We start from the raw sequence: 26,553 nt of genomic DNA, 5'->3' as shown, positions 1-26,553 counted from the left end.
AGGGAAAAAAAAGACCCTCATACAGCTAGGGGCATGGCTTCATGCCAGCAGCACAAGCGGAGCAGAAAGCTTCACACAGAGACTGCACGTATGATGTGGGAGAGGCATAAGGCTGTGCTTCTAGTGAGCCCCCAGAACCTGCCGAGACCCTCCTCCCAAGCTCTCATCTCCCATAAGCAGGAGGAGCAGCCTACACGCGCCAGCTTAGTTGACAAAAATCTAGCTTTTACCAACGTACCTGCAGAGCAAAAGCAACGACAACAGGCCCCGTCGGTGCCCTACCCAGCAGGAAACATGAAGGAGGAACAGGCAGTCCTCAGGCTGCGTTTTCCCCGAAGGCTGGAGAGCCACGCGGAGTTCCCTACAGCCAGCTCGCCCTCATCTCCACGCTGGGCACGCAGAGGCTGCCTGCCTGCTGCACGGGCATCCCAGCACACAGCAAGCACTTCATTCCTCTCCCTGCTGCTGCAGGGTACAGGCACCTCTGCCTCCAGGCTCCCCAGTGCAACTGTATTAGATCCGGCCGAGCCCCCCTCGCAGCCCTCGGTGCTGTGCTTGTGTTGGTAGCTAGAAAGGTGGTGAGAACACACTAGTGTTTCGGCTGCCGCTGAGCAGTATTCGCGCGGCATCAAGGCTGTGTCTCCAACCTTACCCACCCAGTAGGCTGAGAGTGGGCAGGATCTTGGGAAGGGACACAGCCAGGACAGCTGATCCAAAGTGACATTCCATACCATATGATGTCTGCTCAGATATAAAAGCTAAGAGAAAGGAGGAGGAAAGGGGGGCGGGGGGGGGGGGGGGGGGGGGGGGGGGGGGGCAGGGAAACCTTGCTAGTTGCACTGTTTGTATTCCAGAGCAACTGCTATGGGTACAGAAGCCCTGCTTCCCTGAACATCACCTGCTGATGGGGAAGTAAGGAATAACATCTTTTGTTTTTGGGTTTTTTTTCACTTCTGCATGCGCAACTTTTGCCGTTGCTTCATTAAACAGCCTTTATCGTGACCCACAATTATTTTTTTTCTATCTTACTTGCTCCCCCTCTTCCCTGTTCTGCTGAGGAGGGGCACGATAGAAGAGCGTGGTGAGCATGTGGCATCCAGCCAAGGTCAACCCACCACAGCAGCGCATCACGTGCTAGAGGGCACAGCCTTCCTCACACAAATTTTTCACACTGCTTGCGGGCAGCTCATCACCAAGAACTGTTGGGAAGGCAGGCAGGCTCAGCAAGGACCTGCCCCTCCCTCGGGAGCTGTTTTACACTGGGCTCTTGGCGGTGACCCAACTTGAGCCACGCTGTGGCTGCAGTGCCTGGCTGCATAACCCTGCTGGGTCTGGAACCTGACTGACACCCTCGCAAGCCGATTTTCTGGCTTGATCTTGGATCTTGCCTTGTCCCTATGGACTTGCCTGGGAAATCTGGCTGACCCTGGTCACCACCACCAGATTTGCCGTGCTCCGGTAATATGAGGCCACAGCCTTTCCCATGAAACCAGTGCCTCTGTCTGCACCCTTCCAGCACACTCGGTTCTTGGCTCATCTTCCCTTAGGCAGCGGCCTTTCCTTTCTTTGTTGTGACACAGAGCACAGTGCAGTGAGGCAGCAGAGCTCGGCTTAAGAGCTGCTTTTTAACCACAAGCTAAAAAGCATGAAGCTGAAAGCAATACAAGTGAAGCCAGAAGCAGCTGTGCAGTTCTAGCCTCTGCCAGCTGTTATTATGGGCTAGGAGAAGCCACAGTGAGGCAATACATCTGAGGATGTCAGAAATGTCGCTTCTAGCAACTTTTCACATCTACAAAGGGAAGGGCAGTTTTGAGGTGGTTGTATGGTTTATCTGTGTTACTGTTCATAATGGCATTATAATAAGGAAAAAAAAAAGCCCCGAATTCAGCAGGTCAGTGAGACATGGCTCAGAGACATTGGGCGGAAATCCAGTCTGTTCAAGGAAAAAGAAAAAAAAAAGTCAAGACCTGTAACTTAACACAGAGCACAGAGGGCAACATTAATGCACGAGGCTTAGAGAACAATCTGTTAGCACAGCACTGCCGGGGAATCTCTGCAGTCGCGTTCTCTTGCCCTTTGAGCCCATTTATACACACGGCTGAACACATAATAATGCGGTTCCTCATTAGGTGTTGCTGCAGTTCCATAGCAGGTCTGATTGCCCTGCTAACTTCGTCCGCAGCAGTAACGACCGCGGTCACACTGGCAAGCTCCTTTCCAAACTGAGAGGCCGTCTCCATTTGGTCTTCCTGCACAGAGGCTGCTGTGCCCATTTCACCATCCTAAACAGTCTGTAACTCTCCTCTTCCCTCCAAGCTTACAGGAGGCAAGACAAGGCTGACCCAATCTCAACAGCACACCATTCGAGGTGCCAGCGCAAAGTGGATGCATATGCTGGCGCAATGATGCTGCTCTACATCTCTCTGCCTGCTCTGCCCCCGATAACTGCCACCTCTGTGATGACATGCGAGGCTGCCTTTTCCTGAGCATCACTTGCTGCCTCTCACATGCAGGATCAGCCAACGCAGTGCCCACCTGTGCCTGGATCCCAGCAGTTGGCAGGGTTCAGCCTCAGTGCCTGGCTGCCCACTGCTGTTCTGAACGGTTTAGGTTCTCTGTGGCTGTGGTAACTGCCCACAGACTCCATCAGCATACTTGCTGCTGTTCTTTAGGGTGTTTATGGAAAAGGAGAGTAACCCAGGTGTCACAAACCCTTCTGGCAACCTCCCTCCACTGCCACACAATTGCCTGTGCCTTCCACCTGTCTCACCCATCTGTTTACTGTTAGTTAATCAGGGGGAGGCTCTTCTGTCTTCCTCCACAACCCATAAGTTTCATAGAATCGTAGAAACATTTGGGTTGGAAAAGACCTTGAAGATCATCAGGTCCAACCATTAACCCAGGACTGCCAAGTCCGTCACTAAGCCATGCATCTGTGCGGGGGTTTTTTGAACAACTTCTAGGGACGGTGATTACACCACCTCCCTAGGCAAACAGGCACCGAGGAACTAGGCTGGCAGCACCGTTTGGATACCTAAGTCTGCTAGGTTGGTTGGATCCTACACAGAGGTCTTTGCTGACCCTCCAGCACACAGACACACGGGGCTCTGCACCACAGCAAGTGACATTTGAGCTGACTCCTGCCCTGTACATCACATTTACCCTCAAGTCTGCCGACTCCTTCCCTTATCCTGCAAGCTTCACCAGCGCCACTGCAGCTGTAGCAGAGCAGAGATTCAACGGGCTGGCAGAAAGCATAGGGAGGGATGGACCAGCACTCCCCTGACGGGAAGCTCTTGGAAGAGAGAAGTCCCTACGGAGCTGCGGCTGGTGGAGTGTTTTCGCAATCAGGAAGGATGGTGTGGTATTCCTTCTCAACAACAGCAGGGAAGGAGAGACTTGTCCAATTCTCTCTTTTTTCCCCTTATACAGAGTTCTGCATTAGGTTTTACTGTTCTGCCACTGCGCAGCCCATTTGGCTTTGGAGAAACAAAATCAAAGCTCAAAAGCAGAAATACCCCCAAGCCTTTTAATATTGTCATCAACACATCTCCTGCCGGTTTTTTTCTCCATTAAAAATGTTAAAAAGTACTCCTAGTAGTGTCTCAAGGAGATACAGATGCTCTCTCAGAAAAACAAATACACATCAGTGCGCCAGCTAAAGCCCACGCGCAAGGTGCCATCTGAAACAACCCACTAGTCCCATGGAACCAGGCAGAGTCACAATCCTGTCAACACTCTGCAGGATTTCCAGTAAAATCTCCATCCTGTAGACTGGAAGGAGCTTTGCAAGGAGGGCTGCTCACCTCAATGTCCTTTCAGGTTTTTGTTAGGCCTAACGGGACCAAAACTGCTCTCTTAGGGCGTGTGACCCACTCAAACTCTCGACCCTTTCCGCTGACAGAATCTTGCGGCAGAAATCTTTTCACCTGAATTTCTGCTTCCTCTATGAGCTCCACAATTCATACGGCATGCCCTTCTTATTGGGTACTGTGTACTGGGCAACAAGCCTTGCAGCGTTCTCATCCTTGGCGCTGTATGCCACCTGGGACCACCTCCATGGTGCCCCTGAGGCTAGGGGAGGCTGAAGCTGGGGAGAAAGGACAGAAGAGAGTTTGTTATTTGGAAGGGCACATATCATTTCTGCAGCCTGGGAAGGGAGGACTTTTCCTCAGCCACTTCTGCTGAGTCCACAAGACCTGGGGGCACCTCCACCACCGTAAGCGACTTGCTGCTCCATTAGCAGGGCAGTGGGTGCTCTAGGAACAGAAACCCATGTCCCATTCCTGGCTGTAGTCCTGCTGTGGTTTAATCCTAGCCAGCAAGTAAGCACCACCCAGCTGCTCACTCACTCTCCCACCTCCTGCCAGTGGGAAGAGGAGGAGAATTGGGGGGAGAAAAAAGGTGAAATTCTGTCCACAGCACTCTCCAAACTATCAAGCTGCAACAAGGTCTTTTACCATCTCATACCAACATACTCTTCATGCCACTCACTCTGCTGCCTTCTCCTAGTCTCTCTCATCCAGGGCCCATTCTCTCTGCTTCTTCCTCAGCTGCTCTCTCTTAATTTGCTCTCAACCACTTAACAGAACCAGCCACAGCTGCACCTTACCTACATAGGCCAACCCACAGTTGTATATTATCAATGTTAATTAACCCAGCTTCCCTCCTCTACAAAATTCGAGGTTTGGGATAAGACAATTTAATAATTGAAATACAATAACAATGATGCTGATGATGATGACAAGGAAAAAAAGCCCCAGGTGATGCAGAATACAATTGCTCACCACTCGCTGACCAATGCCCAGCCAACCACGGAGTGGCAATCTGCTGGCCCTGGCCAACACAACACACACACACAGATCCAGTTTATATACCGAGCATGATGCTCTGTGGTGTGAAATAGCCCTTTTGGCTAGTTCAGGGCAGCTGTCCTGGTCCTGCTCTGTCCTGGCTTCTTGTGCCCCTCCAGCCTTCTTGCTGGCAGGGCCCTAGAAACTGAAAAGTACTTGACTCAATATGAACATTTCTTAGCAACAGCTAAAAACATCACAGTGTTATCAACATTGTTCTCATCCTCTATCCAAAACACCGCACTGCAGCAGCTACTAGGAAGAAAATCAACTCTACCAAAGCTGCTGCGTGGGCATGCAGCAAGCATCACATCGCCTTGCCCCCCTCCTATGCACCATCTCAGCTGCAGACCATGGCTGCTGCTCCTTGCTCTCCTCACCGGCCATGAACCAGCCCGTCTCCACCAATGCTGAACCCGTGGCATCTCTCAATCTTAAAAGGTGTTTCCCCCTAGTCTGCATACTGCAACATCACAAGGACATCCAGCAGTGTCCCTAACAGATCTTCCACAAAAGGGCATGAAGAATAAATGAAAGGCCTTTTTGGTTTTCTGCCAAACAGCCTTCTTCCAGCCAGAGGTGCCTTTCATCCTGCGGAACAATCGGTGGCACCAGAATCAGGCCTTCTGGAGGCCTGAAGCAGACAGCACGGTTACACTGGAACCACTGGAAAGGGTTTGGTACCGGCAGGACTGTATCACCCTTTGTAATACCGTTAAGAAGGTGTGGTCTTGCAGTCTCTAGGCTACAGGCCTTGTTAGCTCTTCAGCTGTGTTGTAAAGGGCTTGACGAAAGCAGCCACATCTCATAGATGGTTGTGCAGCTGGTGCGGGCATGGCAGTAGAGTTTGAAAGGCATCTTGAGCATCTTCCCAGCTCCCTGGAATGCACTGCAGCAGTTCTGAATGTTCCCAGGAACACTGCATGATCACCAGTCACCCCACCAACCACATGCTGTCCCCTACAATTTTGAGGCGAAAATCAAACCTGTTGGATCGCATATTCTCTGAGTGTTTTTGCTTGGCATGTATTTGAATTCTGGCTTGAAATGCCAACATATTACTGCAGCATAAATGACTAACCATGATAACCAGGGCAGAGAGACCTCAGCTTGCTGTTACGAGGAAGGAAGATGCTGAAACAGCTGTACATACTGTACCAGAACATATCCATGTGCTGCCTGTGAAAATGATAAGAAAAACACTAAAACCATCTCAGAAATGAAACTTTCTGAGGATAAATGCAAAAATACACTGAGGTGCAACAAGTAGCTTTAGGCCCATTGAAAGCAAGGACTCCCATCGTGTAACGGTCAGCCACACATCTGGTTCAACACCAGAGCAAACCCATAAACATTGATACAAGGGCCTGGTGGTTGTTTTTTTTTCCATCAGTGGAAGAAAAAAAATCCAGGACTGGAGGACGCGGGGTGCGTGACATGGGGAGCTGCTTCGCAGAGGGATGGCGCACAGGTACCCAACAAATTTACCCTCCGTTTGCGATGGCATGCAGCGCCCTGAGCGAGAAGGAGAAACCACCTGTCCTGGCTTTGGCTGGAATAAAGTTAATTTTCTTCCTAGCAGCCCCTGCAGTGCCGTGTTTTGGACTGAGTAGGGTAACAACGCTGATAACACACTGACGTTTAGTTGTTGCTGAGAACTTTTTATATTAAGGACTTCTCAGTTTCTGGGGCCCCTGCCAGAGGGGGGGGGGGGGGGAGGGGGGGGGGGGCACGGGACATGGGGAGGGGACACAGCCAGGACAGGTGACCCCAGCTGGCCAGAGGGACAGTCCCGCAGAACACCACGCTCAGTATATAAGGGACGTTCAGAGTGACAGCGTCTGTCCCCCCCAAATCCCCATTCCCGGCACCCACCGCCGCGGACAGGTGCGCGGGTTCCGCCCGCCGCGGGTTCCGCCCGCCGCGGGTTCCGCCCCGCCGCGGGTTCCGCCCGCCGCGGGTTCCGCCCGCCGCGGGTTCCGCCCGCCGCGGGTTCCGCCCGCCGCGGGTTCCGCCCGCCGCGGGTTCCGCCCGCCGCGGGTTCCGCCCGCCGCGGGTTCCGCCCGCCGCGGGTTCCGCCCGCCGCGGGTTCCGCCCGCCGCGGGTTCCGCCCGCCGCGGGTTCCGCCCGCCGCGGGTTCCGCCCGCCGCGGGTTCCGCCCGCCGCGGGTTCCGCCCGCCGCGGGTTCCGCCCGCCGCGGGTTCCGCCCGCCGCGGGTTCCGCCCGCCGCGGGTTCCGCCCGCCGCGGGTTCCTGATGTGCGGAATCGAACTCTACCGCTCGAGTTATAAAGCAGGTATGTTTATTGCGGCGCTGAGTGCAAGGGGGGTCGCCCCTCCTCACTTGCACACCGTTTCAACAAGCAGCCCGATATTTATTATACAAAGTCAGGCATATACAGAAAGGTTTCCGAACATTCGGAATCCCCCTCTGGCGCCTCTTCAAGATGTATTTTCCAACTCCTTGGGCAGTTCCCTGAAGTTCCTGTTTATCTTTGCATACAGTAATTATGCAGACATTAATGCTTGGTCCTTCCTTATTGTCCACTCTGAACACTCAAGCTAATACGTGCCCACGGGGCTGGTTTTAATCTGTATCACCACGATCCCCCGCCGGGGGATCCATCCTCTTTGGGGTGGGGGCCGTTTGAGTAGGCCGTCGCTGATCTATTACTACCACAATTATTTTCCCCTGGTTTGTTTTCTTTTAGCAGTTAGCATGCCCTAGTCAGAAGGCTCCTTATTGACATTCTTGTGGAGCTCATCTCCATCGGTGCTAACTGTCCCTTCGCCGAGCGCTGAGCTCCTGCCCTTCGCTCTTTCTCGGGTGCTGATGTTTCTGTTATCTGTGCAGCTTCTGCCTGCTGCAGCGCTCTACGTTTGTCACTGTCCCCACCCTCCCCTCCGCGGCACCGGGAGGGGCAAGCCGCGGCGGCCCCGAGGGGACGTGGCCAGCGAGCCCCTCCCCCCCGCCCCGGAAGCGGAAGCGGCGCCGATGGCGGGCGGCGGGAGCGATGGGGAAGCGGCGCCGATGGCGGGCGGCGGGAGCTGGCTTGAGGCGGAGGCGGCCTGCGAGGCCCTCCGCTTGCTGCGTATCGAGCCCTCGGCCGTCGGCCCCGACGCGGGGCGGGTGGGCGGCGCGGCGCGGTGCTCGGTAAGTGCCCCCGGGACGGGACGCGGCGCGGGCTCGGCGGCGGTAGGCCCGCAGGCCTGAGGCCCCGTTGACGCCCTCAGAGGAACGTGCTGCGGAAGCGGAGACGCTGGGAGCGGGTGCTGGCGGCCAAGAGGATGAAGCGGCGGCAGGAGCGGGAGAGGAGCCGGGCCCGGCGGGCCCAGGGCGCAGGTGAGCGGCAGGGCGGCACGGAGCGGCCCCGCCGAGGGGCTCCGGGCCGTGGGCGGGCGCGGGGCCTGGGCTGCCTTCGGTGCTCTGCCTCCCAGGGGCTGCCCTCCGGGACGGTGGGAAGGTGCCGGCCACCCTCGCAAAGGAACGGCTTCTGCAGGCCCGGGCGGCGGGGCCCCGGCTTTGCGTGGACCTCGGCGTGGCCGATCGCATGACGGAGAAGGTACGAGGGTCCTGCTGTTACCGAAATCTCGGAACGAACAATTTACCCACCAATGGGATGCAGATAAGCAGACACTTCTTTATTGACGGCCGGGTGCGTGAGTGAGTCCTCTCACGATCAACGCACACCAAGCTTCAGAATCAGACACCATATAGAGAATGTATTCATTAAGTATTCGTGCATAATCATGGTATTTCCCGAAAATCATTAACATACCCTCCTCCCGTCTCCGGTTCTGCACAGTAAAGGTTAGAAAGGTCCAGAAATGGGTCTGGGGTACGATTTGGGTAGGTGGTATATGAGTCGGTGGTCGCAATCTCCCCCTGCCAGAATTGCCTTTTACTAAAGTTCACGGTTTCTTGGCAGGTAACTACAAGCTGTTCCAGTCGACTCCCCCCACTTCCATTAATTCTGTATTCTGACATTTCAATACACTTTCTACATACAGAAGACTGGTCAAATGCACAGAAATCCTCTCCCCAGTCTACCTGTAAATACTGTATCCAATTATCTTCAGTCATCTTGAATCTTAAGTCTATTATCTACGTTCTAATCATTCCTGCTAGGTGATTCTGACCTATGCTTTTGGCCTTGCTGCAGGGCTGTACAGAGGATTTCATAGCAGCTTTTGTTGTGCAACTACAAGTTTCATTAAAATATATTTCTTATTCCAAGTGATTTTATAAAATCAAATAAAGTCAATTAATTCTAACTTATTAGCAGATCTGGAACACTGCCTGCAGTGCCCTCCCGCCCCAGCACTGCCTGCTGGCCTGGCAGGTCCTCAGGAGATGCTGGGGACATGCCCCATCGCAACCTTGACACGGCCTGGCAGCTGCGCTTCTCTGTCCATCCCTCTATGGAAAGTGTCTAAGGGGGTGGAGGAGGTGGCTGGGGCCACTTGCTGGCTTGTTCAAGCTGTGCTAAGAATCCCTCCAGCTCACCTGCAGCCAGGGTGTGTTAGAGAACATGCAACAGCTTTTCTGGGTGCAGCCCCTGCGGGGGATGCTGGCCCGTCCTGCCTCTGCCTGTCCCTCGACCCCCGGGCCTGCCCACGTGCTGCCTGGTCTCCAGCACGGGCTGGCTGCACACCCAGCTCTCGGGGGGGTTTCCCCGAGCTGTGCTCCCCACAAACAGCCTTTTCAGATCTTAGTAACCAGCCGGTGACACAAGCGTTGCAGACATCTGCAGACCCTGAATGCAACTTTTGTTGGTTGTGTTACCCCTTTGCTCCTAGACTTGTGAGTCATTGTGCTTGTTATTTGTTGGAAGGAAACAAGCCGCCTCGCATCCCAGATCAGGAGACTCTACGGGGCAAACAGGCGGGCCAAGAAGCCGTTTTGGCTCTATCTGACAGAGTTTGTGGTGGGCTCATTGATCTACGAGGAGTGTCTTCGCATGAATGACGGCTTCTCCAGTTACTTGGTAAGGGTCTCTGGCTACAGTGGTTTCCCAGGTTTGTAGCACCCCATAGCCACGGTGGTTGCCCTCAGTTTGGGTCCGAGACAGGCTGCGGTGGGCTGGAACGAGAGCTGGGGGTGGTGTGGGAATGCAGCTCGGTGACAGTGGTTAAGGTCAGGTCTTCTTGCCCTTAGACAATGTCACAGCAGCGACATTGAGCCATGTGTTCTACAGCACTTGTGGGCCTGCACCTGGTAACGGTGAGGGGAGAAAACCACCTGAAGTGGAAATTCCTGAATCTCTTTAAGAACTCAGATCTCATTTAAAGTTAGCTAATTACTGCTGCTCTCCCTTCCTCAAACCACATTTAGGGATTTTGATGAGAAGAGAATTTAATGGATTTTGAGGGATATATTGTTCAGTGCTCATACAGAAACATTTTCCAATTTAAAAAAAAAAAATAAAAAACCAAACCCAAACTCTATCTGTAGGAGTTCAAACACCTAAGTTGGTAGTGTCAAGTTCTGGTATGTTTGTGTCTGAGAATAGGTTTTGCTCTGAGAGATGGACTTGGGGCAAATGGCCTGCTTTTCTCCTTGTCTTGCATTTTTCAGATGGATACAACTCAAGAAAGTTACCTGGACCTATTTCCTTTAGATGCGATTGTTTATCTCACTCCTGACTCCGACAATGGTAAGTATTTTACATGCTTTAGGCACAGAGGAACTGGGGAAAGATGTTGATTTTTAAGCTTTTCTTCTTAAGACTGTTTCATACTTCAGGTGATTTGATACCAAGCATTCGCTGTCTCAAATTGCAAGATGTACCCTGTACTTGTATCTGATGCTAAACCTATTCCTGTTTCCTTCTGCTGTGACAGGGGATGAGGTTTTGACTCGGGGTTGTGTGTGATCTGCAGCAGACTGAACTTAAAACCTGTGTGTAGACCCACTGCAGTTTGTAATGCTACGAAGGGGCGAAGGGGAGATGCTGGGGCAGTTTTGGATACAGTCTAAATGACATCTTTCTCTGAAATAATGCAGCAGCTACAACGTTCCCTTGATTGCTTCATTTGCTGCTCTGTGTGTGTTCTCCTCTTCCTCCATTTCTGACTGCCCGTATATTTCTGGGGATGTAGATCCCTTTCTTGTTTGATGCAAATGCCTTACTCTGATAAAGAATCTGTTAAGGGTTGGGAAATGTTTTAGGAGGTGAGTGGGAGGCGTCTGCAGGCTGCTTGGGATCAGATGAACACATCAGCCACATCTCAGAACTGACAATGGTTAAGGGGAACAACGTGTGATATCTCTGGTGCTTTGTGCTTTCAGCCTGAGTCTGATCTCCCCCTTTCAGTCAGCCTGCCTGCAGTTCAGGCGGACCCTTCCGTTCTCTGAAGCTTCACACTCCTGCACAGCCTGAGGCTACAGGGTGAAGGGCAGCTCTGTCCACAGCATTCTCATGGAAGTGGAGTCTTGCTCAGAGAAGGGTGTAATGCAGAATTTTACTGTTGTGTGGTGGTGAGCAAGTAATCTTTTTTTTCTAGTCCTTGAAGATATTGATCCAAATAAAGTGTATGTCCTCGGAGGCCTGGTGGATGAAAGTATTCACAAGGTGAGTAGTATTCACTTGTCAGAACCTGAGGCTGTTGGCTTCCCCATTCTCTCAGGAGGGCAGAGACGTCCCCGTTAGTAGCACCCGGTGCTGCTGCTGCATCAATTCGACACGTCACTATTGTGCAAACACCCGTCTTTCCTCAAGGTTCTGTGGGGTTCCAGCACCAGGCTGAGAGACTGCAGCAGTCACAGTGAAACAAGCCCCGGGATGGTTTTCACCTTCGTAGCTGCTTGTACCCAAAATGATGTGCGTGCTCTGTGCTCTGCATATGCAAGTTTGTGCGCACAGGGCACCTTGTTCTTATTTCTCTTGCAGAAGCTGACCCTGCAGAGGGCACAAGAGCAGTCCTTGCAAACAGCCCGCCTCCCCATTCGTGAGTACATGGTGAAAGCAGTTAACACCAAAAACTACCACTCGGAGACGCTGGCCATTAATCAAGGTGGGAGGCTGCGCCGTGTCCTGTCGGTTGCCTGAGCTGGAGGAGGGGGGGAGGCTGTCGAGCACTAAGCAGTGGTTTGCAAAATGGGGGCCCAGTGCTCAGTAATGGGGGAAGAAGCCATTGCCATCTCCATCAGCACAAGCAGAGGGGGCAGAGGGCACTGCAGAGCACCAGGCATAGCTGCTGGAGGCCACTGCGTGTTCTAGGGGAGCCCTGATGTGGAGACACGGGTATGATGCGCTTCCGGGTGTATGGTCAGCGGCACAGACAGGACAGCACGGGTCCGTCAGAACGGTGACTGCGGGCACCTTGCTTTAGTTGACGCAGCCTCTGCTGTTCCTACCCAGAGCTCCCCAAAGCCATCTTCAAATTAGCCTCACTCACTCACTCACTCACTCACTCACTCACTCACTCACTCACTCACTCACTCACTCACTCACCAGATTTGACATGGGAGGGAATGCAGACTCCATGCTAACCTTCTCTGGCATCAGCTATTACCACGTCCTGATGTTTTGCAATCGGGGGGGGGTGTGGTGGTGGTGTATTGTAGAGCTTGCTACTGATACACCGGTTTCACAGCGTGGTACATCTCTCTGTTCCCAACAGTCTTTGATGTCTTAGCAACTTACTACGAGACGCGATGCTGGCCAGCAGCTTTGAAAGCAGGAGTTTCTTCTGGAAAAGGTTATGTGCTACCAGATGCGGGGAAATAAGTGGAAATACCTCAGCGTGACAATGCACAAGAAAACTCTTTTTTATTTTTTGATGGTAAGGAGCTGTGCATACAAGAAAGGCAAACTCCAAATTTCAAGCAGAGTAACCAGCATGAACGTGCATAGAGAAAACAGCTCTGCTTAAATCTTGTTTGAGGACCTTGTCGAGAGTGTCGTGTTCTACCTCAGCAGTACAATGCTGGGAATTACTTTTCCCCTTGAACAGAAAAAAAAACCCACAACTGATGGAGCCCTGGGATCAAGTGAAAACTTGACAGGAATTCAGTTTTGCTTCATTGCAGATGCTGCTTAGAGTGTTTCTGACTCCTGCATCTACACTTGTTCTGGAACAGGGATGAGAGCTTTAGGCTATTTCACCTCGATTAAACAGTAAGTAAGGTGAAGTTAGAATTGCAAAGCTCAGTGGTGAGGAAGATTCCTTCCCACAGAAAAAGGACAGTGCTGTTTCAGCTGGGGAACACCACATGGAAAGTGGCTCCCCAGTGGAGAAACTATTCTTAGGTGTACCATGTCCCAACTACTTGAAACCAATTGAAGACTTGGCGAGTTGTTGAAGCTTACAGCTAATTCTGTGCATCTACGCTAAAATAAAATGTTTACTCTTAAACTCCGATTGCATCTTTACAGTTACTGGTGGTTGTTGCTCCCCACACGAGCTGAATTTGTTTGCTGGTGCCCGTTGCTTTGCTGTGCCCTCTGGGTTCGCCCAGCATCCCACATGCTCTTCCAGTTCTTACTCTTCATGTCTCCCTGTTCCATCAGCTGTTGGTGTGTAGTTAGAGGTCTGCACTTGGGCTCCTGTGTAAGAGACTTTAACCTGCTACTTGAGCCCCTGAGTTTGCTAGGTAGCAGCATATGCTAACCCAGTGGCTGGAGGTACTGTGGCCACCCTGTCCCTGTCTGGTCAGCAGAGCAGACTGCCCTTGGCTTGCTAGCTTGGCTGTCTGCAGGCACAGTGCGAGAGCAGTGGTTCTGGGGGGTTTGGTGCAGGGATAACAAAGGTTGCTGGGTGTTTGCTTGCCTGGCTCTTGGGAATCTGCCTGGATAGAGAGGTCTCCGAGGGGCTGTGACACTCCTTTCTGCCCCAGCTGCTCTCTTCCACACCTGGGTTCAACTGCAAGGACTTGCCTTAAAGCCCTCCAGAAGCATTCCACGGAACGAGTAAAAAAAAGTGGAGGTGGCCTCCCTCTGATGTTACAGAGCCACAGGACAATACTGTCCCCATGCTGCCCTGGTGCTTGGGGACAGAAGTGTGTGCAGCATCCCCCGGAGGAGGAAGTCCCGAAGTTAGATGCCAGCAATTGGGGACCTGCCTCTGCTGTCTTCATCTGGGGGGGTGGGGGGGTGAAATCACACCTCCAGCACCGGAGTGCTGACTAGGATGCGCGACAGGATGGTACCTAAGGGCAGATGGCTCATGCTTGCCAGGGCTGTGCCGTGCGTGATGGGAGAAGAGCTACTGAAAAAGCTGGAAAAAGAGGCTTGCCCTCTCCTGGGGAGGCCGGCATAACGGGTCATCCTCATGGTTGTGAAGGTCATTTCAGTCTGAAGGCCTTACCTGTGCCTTCTGGAAGACACGGATCCAAAGTAGCGTGGAGGGTTAATGAGGGACTTTCTCCAGCGCTAGCAAAACGGGAATAGAAAAGCTGGCTGACACAGAAACCGTATCGGAAGAGTAGGATATGGTGTTGCCTCCCTCACCCCGGACAACTCTCTCTTCTGCTCTTGTAAGGCGACACAGCTAAATACTAGTATATAGTTTTGTTGCCAAAGAGGTTTCTCTTACAAGCCCAGGCACATCCTCAGCCACAGGAGGTGGCCAGAGCAGCCTGCGTTCCTTCGCACTGCTATTTGACATCGCTCTGCTTCCCGGTCTGCCTTGGAGAGTAAGGAATGGGAGGAAGGGCAGGCCAAAAAGCCCCACCTTTCTCCACAGGTGACAGAAGGGGGCTAGGACAACCCTTTGAGACTGGCCACCTGCCAGGCCTTTGGGAGGTGAGGGACAAGCCCCAGGCAAGATACATAAACCGTTGAGAGCACTCTGTGAGTTTGCCTCTTACATACAGATTGTGTACGCAGAATTCCACGAAGCTAGGCTGGAGGGCAGGATGCCCTGCCCTGTGCCCACCCCCCGGCCAGGGCAGCTCTTGGCGCAGCGAAGCCAACATGCATGGACACATCCCGTGACCGTTACTGATGCTAAACATCCTGATGGGGAGAGCCTGTTAGGGTAGAGAAGGGAACGCGGCTGGGCTCTTCCCCACCCGGTGCGTGTGTGTGCGCTCCACCAAACCGCCCCGTCACGACAAGGGGGGTACCCTGAACTGCTGCAGGAGACAAAACACGGCAGCTGTAAAGGCTGTATGTTGGTGGGCGAGGAGCCTGGCACCCAGATCTGGGCAGCCTTGCCTGTGAAGCTGCTGGTGAACGGCCTGCACAAGCTGGTGGTAGGTGCCCACCACATCCACAAGCGCGGCCCCGAGCTCCTGCTGCCTCTGCCTGCACAGCTGGCAGTGCGTCACCTGGAAGCAGGCCACTGCTAGCTGGACCAGGTGGTCGAACGTCACCCTGAGTGCCCCCTGCAGCTCTTGGAGGGACTGCTCTGTTTTCAGGAACTCCTGGCAACTGGACAGCAGCTCCTGAGAGGCTAATCCAAGGGCACCCTTACTTTCAGCACCCTGCTCTGCACATTGATCTTGCAGGTGGGTTGCTTCATTCCCAGAGAGCTTCCCAATAACCTCCTGAAGCTCTGTGGTGTAGGCTAGGAAGCAGGAGAAATCTGCAGGGCTCATTCTTGCTTGGTCCTTCAGCTGGCTGAGGGCTTGGACATGAGGGTCCTCCCATGCTGCATCCCTCCCAATGGAGACCAGGTAACTGCTCAGAGAGGCCCCAGGAAGACCGCAGCCGCTGGATGGTGGTGTGGTGAGAGGCCCCACAAACGTGCTGCACGTGGGGATGGTGGTTTCATGTTCCCCCTTGTCATCAGCTCTATGGAAGCAGCTGATATAGGACAGCCGACAGCTGCACTTGTCCACCCCAAGCTGTGGTGGAGAGGTCATCTTCACTGTGGAAAACCCCAAGGACCTGGTCATGATGGGGTCAGAAGGGGTCTGCTCACCCTTCTTGTAGTTAAAGCAGAGAAAGCAGAGTTTTGAAGCCCCATGATCTCCTGCTCTTTTCCCCAGTGAGCCCAAGGGAATTTGGCCTGAGGAGACGGAAAGCCTTAGAGATGGAGTCAGAGGAGAGTCCTTCCCCACCTCACCAGCCTGTTCTTTAGGAAGAGGGGTCTGAACAGGCTGCAGCTGCTTGTGAGCCCCATTTGCCATGTCTTTTCTGGGCTCTGCTTCATCCTGGCTGCTTACCAACTCTTTCTCAAAGGGTGATTCAGCTGGAGCTGTTTGCATCTCCTTTCTGACAGCATCAGCCCCCAGGCACCCACAGGTCTTCTGAGAGGCCAAAAGCTCTCGTGGGCTATCTACCCTTTCCTGAGATGGGCTGGGTGATGTGAGGTCCTGGTCCTGGGCAACCTCAAGGGGAGATGCCACACTGGGACCATGAGCTGATGGCAGCAGCATGGGTCCGTTAGCAGGGCAGGTTACCTCTTGGCCCAGGAATGGGGGTACACCACCAGTTGTATGCTGGGCTGCCACCACCTCACCCACCTCCTCCAGCACCACTTGGGCCAGCCAACTGCTGGTGGCCACACAGCTCTCCTCACTTAGCCACCCAGTACATGCCTTCATGGAGGAACTTCCCTCAGCAGCTCTGCTTTGTCCCCCAGGAAGGGGCACAGCTTCCTCCAGGGACAGGAAAGGTGGATGTACAGCATGTGCAGGTTGGAGACCACCGTCCACATGCGTGGTGACACCTGCACTCTCCTCCCTGTGCAGGTCACCTGGCAGGCGAACGGCTGAAATGGCAGAAAGCACGGAGTCAGTCAGTGATTTTGTTTCCAGGGTGTCAGGCTCCATTTCCATCAGGTCAGAAGATGTATTTGAGCTAGCAGCATCTCTCCGGGCCTGAGTGGCTGCAGGAAGCCCCAGTGCTGCATCCTTCTTGATGTCCTCTGACGAGTGTGGAGCAGGGCGCTGAGCAAGGCGTGGTGGGGAGGGTGGCCAGGAGCAGCAGCTCTGCAGAGAGCCTGGCAAAGCCAAGGGGAAAGTGACCTGCGAGGTGTAATCAGTTTTCAAGAAAGACCTCCTCTTCCTCAGGCTCTTGGTGTATGTCAGCTCCTTCTCCTTCCTGTGCTTCTCCCTTGCTGTCTGCCTCGTCATCAGGTCCTCCTCCAAGCTGTAACATCTTGGTTTCTTCAGGGTGCAGAAGGAGTTGTCTGTACCCTCTTGGGATGGGGACATCATATTGTAGCCTGCTGGCAAGAAAAAAACCCAAAACATGCAAGTCAGGAAACAGCCACAGGCAGCGGAATATCCAGGAGTCTATGCAGTGGGCCAAAATGCTCTTTAACACAGGTCCTGCAATTGCAGGCATCAATGTTTGGCAGCAAAGCCTGGCTCCCAAGTGCCAAAGAAAACTGTCCCCGTGTTATGATCAAGCACCCATTTGGAATCAGTTATGTCAAGCAAAACAGAGTCTGGGCTGTGGCTACAACGACTTAAAGTCCAAGAGCAGTGAAGAAGGGCACTGCATAGTCTCTCCCCTTGTTTACTGGAGCCGCTTGATCTGACTGCAGGTACAGCTGTAATTCTCAAGTTAAATTTGGTGATAATTTTGGATAAACTCCAGCTACAGGGAGTACTGCCTACAGCTGTACCTCTATTAACACTCAAAAGAAACACCAGAAATTCCAGGTTGGGAATTTCTGCTGAAATTCTGCTCATCACAGGTTGTGTGTGTCCTGGCAAGTGAACCTCCTCAAGTGAACACAGTAATAGTCTTTAGCCCCTAATAAAATGGGTCAAAATCTGATCTTCAAAGTTCTAGAGAACATCCACCTGGGCAGGTTTGTTGGTTTGTTTTTTTTTTAAAAAGGTGCATTAAAAGTAGTAACTTTATTCCACAACATTTCCAGACATAACAATTTAGTGCCTGAACATGGTATTGTTACTGTGCATCAATGCAAGGCAAAAGTGTACCTACTACTAGGGAGCTGCTCAGCCACAAGGCTCCCTGACCCAGTTATGAAACATGCCCCTGACCTGAAAATTATTTTTGGTCTTGGGTGTGCATGGAACAATAATATTTTACACTCTTTAGCTCTCCTCAGCTTGAAGGAAGATTGCAGAGTAAAGGTACTGTCTGACAATGGGAATATTTGCCACAAACCACCCTGTCGGTGCAGGGACACACATCTTTTCTGTGTTCTGTTTTTGGGACTCATCACTCTTTTCATCAGCCAAGATCCAGCTCACGTAGAAGGATGCACAGAACTTACTTACTCATGGAGTGTGTTGGCTTTAGGATCAAGCAGAGCCATACATCGGTATTCTGGAACTCCTGCAGAAACGTGAGAACTTTCCAGAACGCCAGACTCATTTCAAAACTGACCTTTTTCTAGGATCCAATGCTTAGATGTGATGACAAATGTCCCTGCAAAGCTGCGGCTCTGCCCCCTGTGTGCACACCCACTGTATTTCTGCTGAGGAGTGGCTCATGAAGAATGGGCGTTGAAAGGCCCTTCAAAAATCTTGGGAAAACTATGAAGAGCTGAAAGATTATCCCTCCAGGAAAACTTCACAGGGTAAACAGGCAACACTCCAGCCCAGGGGGTGGAAGGTGACCTGCATCACACGGGTGAGGGTTTACCTGCCAGGGCATCCAGAGGGCTGAGCCTGTCTGCAGCATCATAGAACTCCTCCTCAGAGCTGGTGTCACCAAAGCCCGGGGGTGGCTCCAAAATGAGGTCGCTCGCCTCTGCCATCCCTTCTGCTCCACGCAGTGCCTCTTCCTGGGCCAACCCATCTTCCCAAGGGCTTCTTTGAGGGCTGCCCCCGATGTTGTTCCTCTCCATGCTGCCTGCAGGGGATACGCTGTAGCACAGGTTGTAATAGCCCACGGCGTTTTTCTCAGACAGCTTGGTCTCCAGCACAGACGCACCAGTGCCGTCCCCTCTCTGCTCAGAGGGTCCGTCTTCACACCCAGACTCCTCTCCATGTGGCACCTGCAAGAAACAGAAGTAGTCTCTGGTTTCGGCCCTGCTGGAGCCTCCTGCAGCATGAATGGGGAAGCTCTTGTATGAGCTGCTCATCTCCTGCACTGTTGGTGTGTAGAAGTGGAAGAACTCCGGCCTGGAGGAAGAGCAAGCTTCCAACTCATCTTCCTCCAGTGCATCCATAGAGTCACTGGAGCCACTTGTCTTAAACCCTCGGCTCTCGGTGTTGGCTGAATCTGAAGTCTCGGATGCGCTGTCTGTTGCATTGTCACCCCCACCACACTGGTCACCTCCTCCAGCTTGGGGCTTTGTGCTGTCCTTCTCCAGACTGTGGAGCTCTCCCAGCTTCTCCTCCTTCCACTGGGTGCTGCTGTATGCTAAAGGAGCGTCCACGCAATGCTCTGAGGAGGAATCCAGCTCCCAGGAGTCTTCAGAATCACTGCAAGTTCGAGATTCGTAGCCTGGGATTTAAACACATCTGTCAGCCCGTTCTTTGCAGCAGAAAGGAGGAACAGCCAGACAAAGGCTAGGAACTTGTCTGCACAGCAGGGATGCAAAGCCCACAGAGCTCTGCCCTCACTTGCTCCTCAGCAAACAAGGTGAAGAAGGTGCAATCTGAACTGCAGGGCCACAACCTGTCCGCAGAGGCTTGGTTCCTCCTGCCTGCTTTGCCTGTTTTTACTGCAGAGCAGTACCGGAGGGAGCTGCAGAAGAGCAGCCAGCTAAATCCTTACCTAAAGCCTCAGTCTGCAACGCCTACGAGGCTGCAGTTACGCTGACAAGGGACAGGACAGCAAGGCAAACAGATCCTCTCTCTCCTGGCTGAGGGATGTCAGCAGCAGGGAAATTGCTCAGGAGGCTGGTGAAAAGAGCACAAGCGCTCAGTGCCGCGTTTGCCATTTCGATGACAGGCACTCAGCCTTCACTTCCCGGGAAAAGCTGCCAGTTACTGGTGCTCTTCCCCTGCCCAACGTGTCTGGGGGTGATGGAAACCTGGCACTGCACACCCCTAGGCTACTGGTCTAGTATGATGCTATTCCCAGGAGGAAATAACACCTCTAATGCTGGAGGATCCACCCACTTTCTCCCCACCCTTTGGCCAAAAAATGACTGGGGTTTTTTTAAACCTTCTTCAGCCGAGACACGATGCAGTTGCTGTTTTTTCTCTCCCCAGGTAAATATGGAGATATTTGCATCCACAAACAGTCTGTAATAGCCAATGATGAGGCAGACAAGATCTTTTGCACTGTTTGATTCCAGCAGCAGAGTCAGCAGCTTTTTTGGTGAGGGGGTGGTGGTGGTGGAGGAAACAGTAAAAAATGTTAGCATAGACAAATACCGCTTGTATGACAATCTGCAACTACGTGCTGCACACTGAAAAGCCATTCCCTCTCCCATACTGCCATCATTGCAGAGCACTCTGTTTCTGCATCAGGCACAGAGAAAGATGAGCAATTGGTTTTTTCTCGTTTTGTTTCTTTCATATGTCTCACTGATGGAGTACTGCAGGAAGAATCACTTTCCTTCAGTCATTTTGTATTCTTCCTATGAGCTTTCCCTTCTGAGTCTGTTCTAAGCCTTTTGTACTGATGACACCATCACCTAAATGTCAGATTTTGAAAAGAATAGACGGTGTGAATAACTCCTCTACTTCCTCTCTGGCCCCGACACAACCACATGCTGGCCATCATGAAAGGACTGCATACCTTCAGATCCTGCAGGTAGATTTTCACCATGCTCACTTTTTCAGACTCCTCTGTAAGCTCCACCCTGCTGATGTTTGCAAACTCCGCCAGACTTGTTATGATGTTGAGCTTATTATTGATAATCTGGCTCACCCCATACTTGGCACCCACCAGCAAGGCAACATATGATTCTCTGTCCTGTAGCTGTAGGGGGAAAGGTTAAATCTGTAGCAAAAATCTCAGCAGGAACCCATTCACCTGTGCCAGGCAGGGACTCCTCAGCCATCTGATCTTGCGTGGTACCTGAACACTGGACTCTCTTTACAACTGGGCTGTAACCATCAGCAAAGGAGCCCCTCGTTACTTACAGGCAGTCAGGTCACCTGCTCCTGGCTGTTCTCTTCTCTGCCTTGGGGACCGCCAGCTCCCCTGTGCCCCCCAAGGCAGGTAGCCCCAGAGATGCATCAGCCATCTAGCAGATCCAAAGAGGTGGGCAGCAGCAGGTTGCTATCGGAAGTGTCACCTGCCAGGCTGTGCCAGACAGACCTAGCGAGACCTACTGGAGCTGGCCAGAAACTTCACGAAGGCATTTTTGACTTCGGAAGAAATGTCAACACTTTCTGTTAGCATCAGACACTTTAAAAAATTATGTAATACCCATATAATTTGGAAGAAATCATTCTATTTGCGCACAAGCGCAGACCTAGGAATTACTGCAACCCATCAGTAAGGTCCTCTACTGGTACAGAGCTACCGGTGCTGCTCAGCTCTCTGTACTAAACAGCTGTGGTTCACAGTTCAGTACAGATCCAAGTGGGGACAGGTGAAAAAAACCCAACCAAACCAAACCAAGAAACTTCTTGTGATAAGGGAAATGTTCTTTTTTACAGTAAGGTTTAAGCGTGGCAAATATATTTTCAAGAGTTCGTGAACCACCCCCAAGATCTCTTCAGTCATCTACAACATACCAAATATAGACAGCTCGCCTGAAGAGCAAGAGTCAAAACTTTCCATTAGAAAAAATATGCATAATTTTGTGTAGGCTGGTATGCTGTTCACTTCAATGGAACTATGCTGAGTTACCCTAGCAGAGTCTGTCACCAGTATTTATTATGACACCCCAGGACAAGGAAAAGCGATGTGACTGGGGCTGGCTGAAACAGCACCACCAAGGCTAATGTTACATTTTCTATGAGCATCAAAGCAAAGATAGGGAAGGAGACTCAGTCAGTAAGAGGTTGCTAGTCTCACATCAACAATCAATTCAGAAAAATATTTCAATATTTCTGCTTTACCTAGGGTTTGCTTTGGTTAAGACAAGATCTTACCCACTGGTGAAGAAAAAGGGTTAGAACTGCTTCTTGTGCCCTAACTTTGCAGTTATTGTCCAAGTACACTGTCATAACAGGTGCAGAAAGCAAGGCAAAAACCCGATTACATAAATAAACAGCACTCGTACCATCAGGGTGGCATTAAAGATCTTCCCATTGTACATCTTTAGGTCTCCCAGTATTTGCAGGTAGCTCAGGCGCACTTGAACTGCTGCGAGCATATGCTTCATTTTGCAAGAGAAGAAATACTGTTTAGGAACATGACAGATTGATGTTTGCGAGCTAGCCTGTAGGCTATAAGATGTTCTTTTGATACAGGACTTAGTATTTGACCAACACATCTAGCTTGGTCTGGATAGGCCACAGATGTATAGGACCATCCCACATTACCACGGCTGCCGTTTGGCAACCCCGCAAGCAAACCGCAGCAGAACACACTGCGCAGGGATATTAGCGTTACGTGTGCAGCAGAGCAAGTTACAAGAGGAAAAGATACGAGAAAAGCCCCAAGTGATGCCACAGAGAAGCAACCCACAGAGGAAAGACATTGCCTCTTTGGCCTGGAGAGATGCTGCCGCCATCCTGGGGGGCAGCACCTTGAACCCAGGGGACACACACTACCTTCTGCCGAGGGTCCAGTAGCACCTGGTTACGCTTCATGTGGTAGCTGATGGCTTTCTTGATGTCCTTCCCACTCATGTTTCGAAGCAAAGTTGGTGAGATGAAGTTTTCGATTCCCCAGTCCCGCCTGCCAGAAAGACAGGAAAGGAAGCAAAGGGGATCCCCAGCTGTGCTGTTCCCCAGCCACACAGTAAAATGTGCAGCAGGGCAGCTGGCCAGAGGTAGGGAAAGGCAAAGACACCATGCTAGACCAGGATGCACCCAGCCTCAGGGTGCTGTAACACGTCTGCATGGCTCATGCAACCTGCCTGCCTCACGCACATTCACTCCTGTGTGCATCTGCTTCTGGGTTCGGAGGTGGGGTTGGAGCAGCATGCACTTTCAGGTAGAATGCCTCTTTTTACATGGTTATACAGGAGACAACCTACAAGCTTCGTCAGCATAATGGTCTTCACCTGTCCTTGCCACACAGCGGATGAAGATTCTGTCTTTACAGTCACTTTCCTTCGGTCACAAGACATTGTAACATTACATTTTGACATCTCCAGTTCCCTAGACCCAACGCTGTGGGCCATCTGTTCTGCTGAACAGTTTGTTCAAGCCCCCGCATTAAATATTCAGGAACCAAGAATGCTGCATTTGTCTACAGTCGCTTCTCACTCTCCAGTAACTGTAAGTGGTTAGAGATGTCTGGCTGTATGCAAGGTATCAGTGGTGCTTGCATGGGCTGGCAGAAGCTCAACGGTGCAGTTACCACACTGTTATTTAATTACTGGCTCATCCCAAGTTCTTAAAGCAGGGTTGCTCTTTAGGGCAAGCATGGTCTAAGACCACTGCCGTGCAGCACAGCACACCTGCTGCTTGTGAAAGCATTTTATTTTTTTTTTCTCCAGATCCCATCACTTCACAGGACCTATCACCTATATTGAAATTAGATACTTCTGATGTAGCTCTGATGGATGAAGAGATGTAAAGTACTGGCTGTGCAAAGCTGATGATTATCCTCTCTCTCAACTACTGCATGCAAATCTTGGTATACTGGCAGGAGCAGCCCAGCTAACCACAACTATGTGAGAGGTTGGCAATTTCACGTCCCCGCTCTAACTACAGTACAGAACCTCCCTCAGTTTAGGGATGTGTCCAGACGCTATAAGGTCCAGATTATTCAAGCAGCTCAGCCAGTTAAAGACAGGGAGGCTTGTGAAGCCACCTTGCCCTAAAATGACGGGCACAACCAAGAGACTGCAGTCTCTCTGGGTCAAAGACAGTTTTCTATCCAGAAGGGGCAAACATAGAGCTGATGCCACTTTTAGTTGGCTCCTTCTTTTGCCAGGCTTAGTCACAACATGATACAGAAGTCTGGGAACTTACTCAATGTATTTCAAGGATACTTTCTGTGGCTGAGCACAAGCATAGATCCTCTCCTGTATGTGTAGAGCAGCTAGACGTAATGCCACACTGCATTTCATTTCCACAGCAAATCTTTCATGAAGTACGTCGCTGCAGCTCTGGAACAAAGAGAGCAGAGTTAGCATGATGACAGGAGCTCAAGAAGTCAGGATATGGCTACCATGAATCAAATAAATGAAGCCACCTGGCTCATTTCAATCTCTTTCTGTTAAAAAGCCAAGCATATTAGTTGATTTAAGAATTTAAGGCAAACTGAATCCGAATGCTCTGTTTTTAAGAGCTCTGCATTTCACAACCCTATAACTGAACTGGCCTGAAGTATGCTTTGGTTTCAAGCAGAAATGAGAATTGGGTGAGAGGAGATCCTGAAGCATGGAATGCCTCGATTTCACCTGCAGGTAGAGATACTCAAAGGCAATTGGGTCTTCCTGCAGGAGGTCTAAGGGATCCTTTGGGACAAAGCAGACTCTGAAGAGGCACCGGTAGTCATGACATTCTCGTTTTTGGACCACCTGCAACAGACAAACAGCATTATGCCACAACTACTGCTGTAGTCCCTCCCTTCACAAATGCACAGTAAGCCTCTGGCTTGTACAAACTCATAGAAATCATGTAAAGCTACTGGCAACTGGGCTGGCTGCAGATTAGCTGTTGTCCTTCGCAATCAGAAGGAGACTGCTAGGGTTTGTAATTTTATCTTTGGTTCTTCTGTTTTTTTACTTCTCCCTGTGGTAGCTTGGAAGTCCTTTGACAGCAAAACTTCATTAAATACCCATTGATCTCATATACTTGCAGTAGATAAGCTAGGACAGAGGCATGAAGGCCATATAATGACAGAGGAAAGGGCAAGCTTCTCTGCTTTTAACATCAGTCATAAGATACAGCAGTGCTAAACAGACACTTGGTTCATCATCATAATGTCAATACATTAACCCCTGCATTATAAATTAGCATATTTTGTTCTGGGTAAATCCTATACAGGCTCACCAACTCAAACAAAGCAGAAATTCTCAGGCACACGTGCTCAGTGGCTGGACCGCATCAGCTACTGAACCTTCTCTGCATCACAGTGGATCACCAATCAACAGTCAACAGCACGGAGATGAATCTACCAAGTGGGCACATTCTCACACCTTAGATCAGCTCAGATTTACTAGCAGAGCAACAGAACTACTGTCAGAGCTAACCTCATGTTTGCAGATTGAGAATTTCATCCAAGTGGCACCTGGCTGGATTAACTCTCTTGACTACCTACGGAATCGTAAATAGCTGGGTATGCAGGTATTTTAAGACGGTCTCAAACAGTCCTCTGTAGATGGACCTGTCTGATAGGTGGCACAAAGCATGTTCATCCTCAATCGTCTGACATAGTCCAAGCAGTACCAGCCCACAGGTATTGCTCTGTGGGCTCTCTAAACAGTGTGATGCTTATGAAAGCACCGTTTCTCCAAAGGCTCTGGTTAATGTAGGGGTGACACATGCAACAGGCAGAGAGGACAGCATCTCTGGAGATGGGGCCGAGCTCATTCCCTCTTGTGACACTGTCAGAGCTCAGCTCTCTCTGCATCTCACCGGCCACAATTCATTCGTACTGGTGCCCCCTCCCAGCATGGCTGCAAGGACATGCAAGGAGCTCTTCTCACCTGCTCAATGAGCTCCTCCTCATGCAGCAGGTGGATCTTTGCCATGTTGTACTGCTCCTCCAGAGCAAGGGCAAAGTGCACAATGCTCTGGATGGAGAGCTTCTCCTTCAAGGTGAGAACAATGTCCTGAGAAGGGAAGGCACATAAATGGTCAAACAGAATTCAGACACAGAGCTGCTGAGCACCACTAGCACACCACACAAACATGGATATTTCCAGCCTGCTGCTGGCAGCTGTGTGGGACAGCACTGAAAGGGCACTGGCCAGACACAAAATTCTCTGCAGCCAAGAACATGCCTGGTGCTGCAACACAGCATGACATTTTTAGTGCTGTTTCACAGGAAACTAATGCCTATATGATGTACTGCTTATACCTCTTCACTGACCACTTCTGGACCCATCGACTTAGACAAACCACAGAGGTCTCAAGGTTATACAAAGCCTGCAAGTTGATCAGAAGTGAAGGCATGGGAGACGGCAACCTCTTTGGAACACCAAGCAGAAGCTCGGCAGGTAGCTTCTGTGCCATCCCAGCTGGATGTCTGGGCAACGAAAGAATATGCCAGTCAGGCAGTCAGCAGGATGGTCGTCAGAGCCACCCATGTCCACTGATGCCAGCCAGCTGGTAAGGAAGGGAGTCAAGGGAACTGCAGAGGAAGCACAGATAAAGGGAGGACAACACATTTCAATAAATCAGGAAGACAAGGTAGGAAAACTACAGCTTGCTGTGGTAAGAGTGTAGTAAGATGCAAACTTCAGGGTATAACAGGCATCAAATCTGTTTCCTAAAGCTGCGTGTCCTGGGCTGCTTTACGCAGAAAGTTTTGGGCTTGCAGTTTTTAGTTTGGTGGTGTTGAGCACCTTCTTTCACCCCTGATCCAAAAGTTTGCTGCTAACCAGTCTAGCTTGCTAGAACTCTATGACACCTTTTGAAGAAACTATAGCGAACTTATGAAAAACACTTCTCCCCACCAATAAAAAACAACTTGAGAGCATAGTTGCAAAAGTCTTAACAAATTTGGCTGAAAGTGGTGTTTCAATTGTATGTAGAATTGTGTTGGAATACTAAGTGTTATAGAAATGACTAAGTTTATTTTTGCCAAACAGAAAGCATTACATAAGGCTTGACTGAATACAAATTGAAAGACA

The 26,553-nt window shown here is 51.2% G+C and overlaps 2 protein-coding genes across 14 annotated transcripts in view; one reads left to right on the top strand and one right to left on the bottom strand.

The window, feature by feature from the left end:
• The first annotated feature begins 7,831 nt into the window (after positions 1–7,831).
• LOC121080896 (tRNA methyltransferase 10 homolog B-like) lies at positions 7,832–13,212 on the top strand. Its single transcript, XM_040579252.1, has 8 exons — positions 7,832–8,005; positions 8,086–8,194; positions 8,290–8,414; positions 9,687–9,839; positions 10,430–10,508; positions 11,359–11,426; positions 11,745–11,868; positions 12,478–13,212. The coding sequence occupies exons 1-8, from the start codon at positions 7,847–7,849 to the stop codon at positions 12,582–12,584; spliced, it is 924 nt and encodes a 307-aa protein (XP_040435186.1). The 5' UTR covers positions 7,832–7,846; the 3' UTR covers positions 12,585–13,212.
• LOC121080894 (FERM and PDZ domain-containing protein 1-like) overlaps positions 12,602–26,553 on the bottom strand; it is a 44,830-nt gene continuing 30,878 nt past the window's right edge. For 11 of the 13 annotated variants that reach the window (XM_040579240.1, XM_040579241.1, XM_040579239.1 and 8 more), the window contains 9 exons: positions 25,405–25,530; positions 24,154–24,273; positions 23,723–23,859; positions 22,352–22,478; positions 21,859–21,954; positions 20,421–20,603; positions 19,842–19,989; positions 18,369–19,175; positions 12,602–16,974 (listed from right to left, as the gene is read on the bottom strand). In XM_040579240.1, the coding sequence (XP_040435174.1) occupies positions 14,906–16,974; positions 18,369–19,175; positions 19,842–19,989; positions 20,421–20,603; positions 21,859–21,954; positions 22,352–22,478; positions 23,723–23,859; positions 24,154–24,273; positions 25,405–25,530 (3,813 nt within the window). In that variant the 3' untranslated portion in view covers positions 12,602–14,905. The remainder of the gene's footprint in view (positions 16,975–18,368; positions 19,176–19,841; positions 19,990–20,420; positions 20,604–21,858; positions 21,955–22,351; positions 22,479–23,722; positions 23,860–24,153; positions 24,274–25,404; positions 25,531–26,553) is intronic. The other 2 variants (XM_040579242.1, XM_040579251.1) reach the window with 2 other exon arrangements.

The sequence above is a fragment of the Falco naumanni genome, chromosome Z (assembly GCF_017639655.2).
Source record: "Falco naumanni isolate bFalNau1 chromosome Z, bFalNau1.pat, whole genome shotgun sequence".
In the NCBI taxonomy this organism is placed as follows: Eukaryota; Metazoa; Chordata; class Aves; order Falconiformes; family Falconidae; genus Falco; species Falco naumanni.
The sequence above is the reverse complement of the archived record's forward strand: the minus strand, read 5'-3'. Positions and strand labels throughout refer to the sequence as shown.

Bases quoted from the DNA above. Each gene is read 5' to 3' on its own strand.
- LOC121080896 (XM_040579252.1), top strand. From the start codon at position 7,847: ATGGCGGGCGGCGGGAGCGATGGGGAAGCGGCGCCGATGGCGGGCGGC. The intron at 8,195-8,289 runs GTGAGCGGCAGG...TCTGCCTCCCAG, and splicing joins CCGGCGGGCCCAGGGCGCAG to GGGCTGCCCTCCGGGACGGT. The intron at 9,840-10,429 runs GTAAGGGTCTCT...TGCATTTTTCAG, and splicing joins ACGGCTTCTCCAGTTACTTG to ATGGATACAACTCAAGAAAG.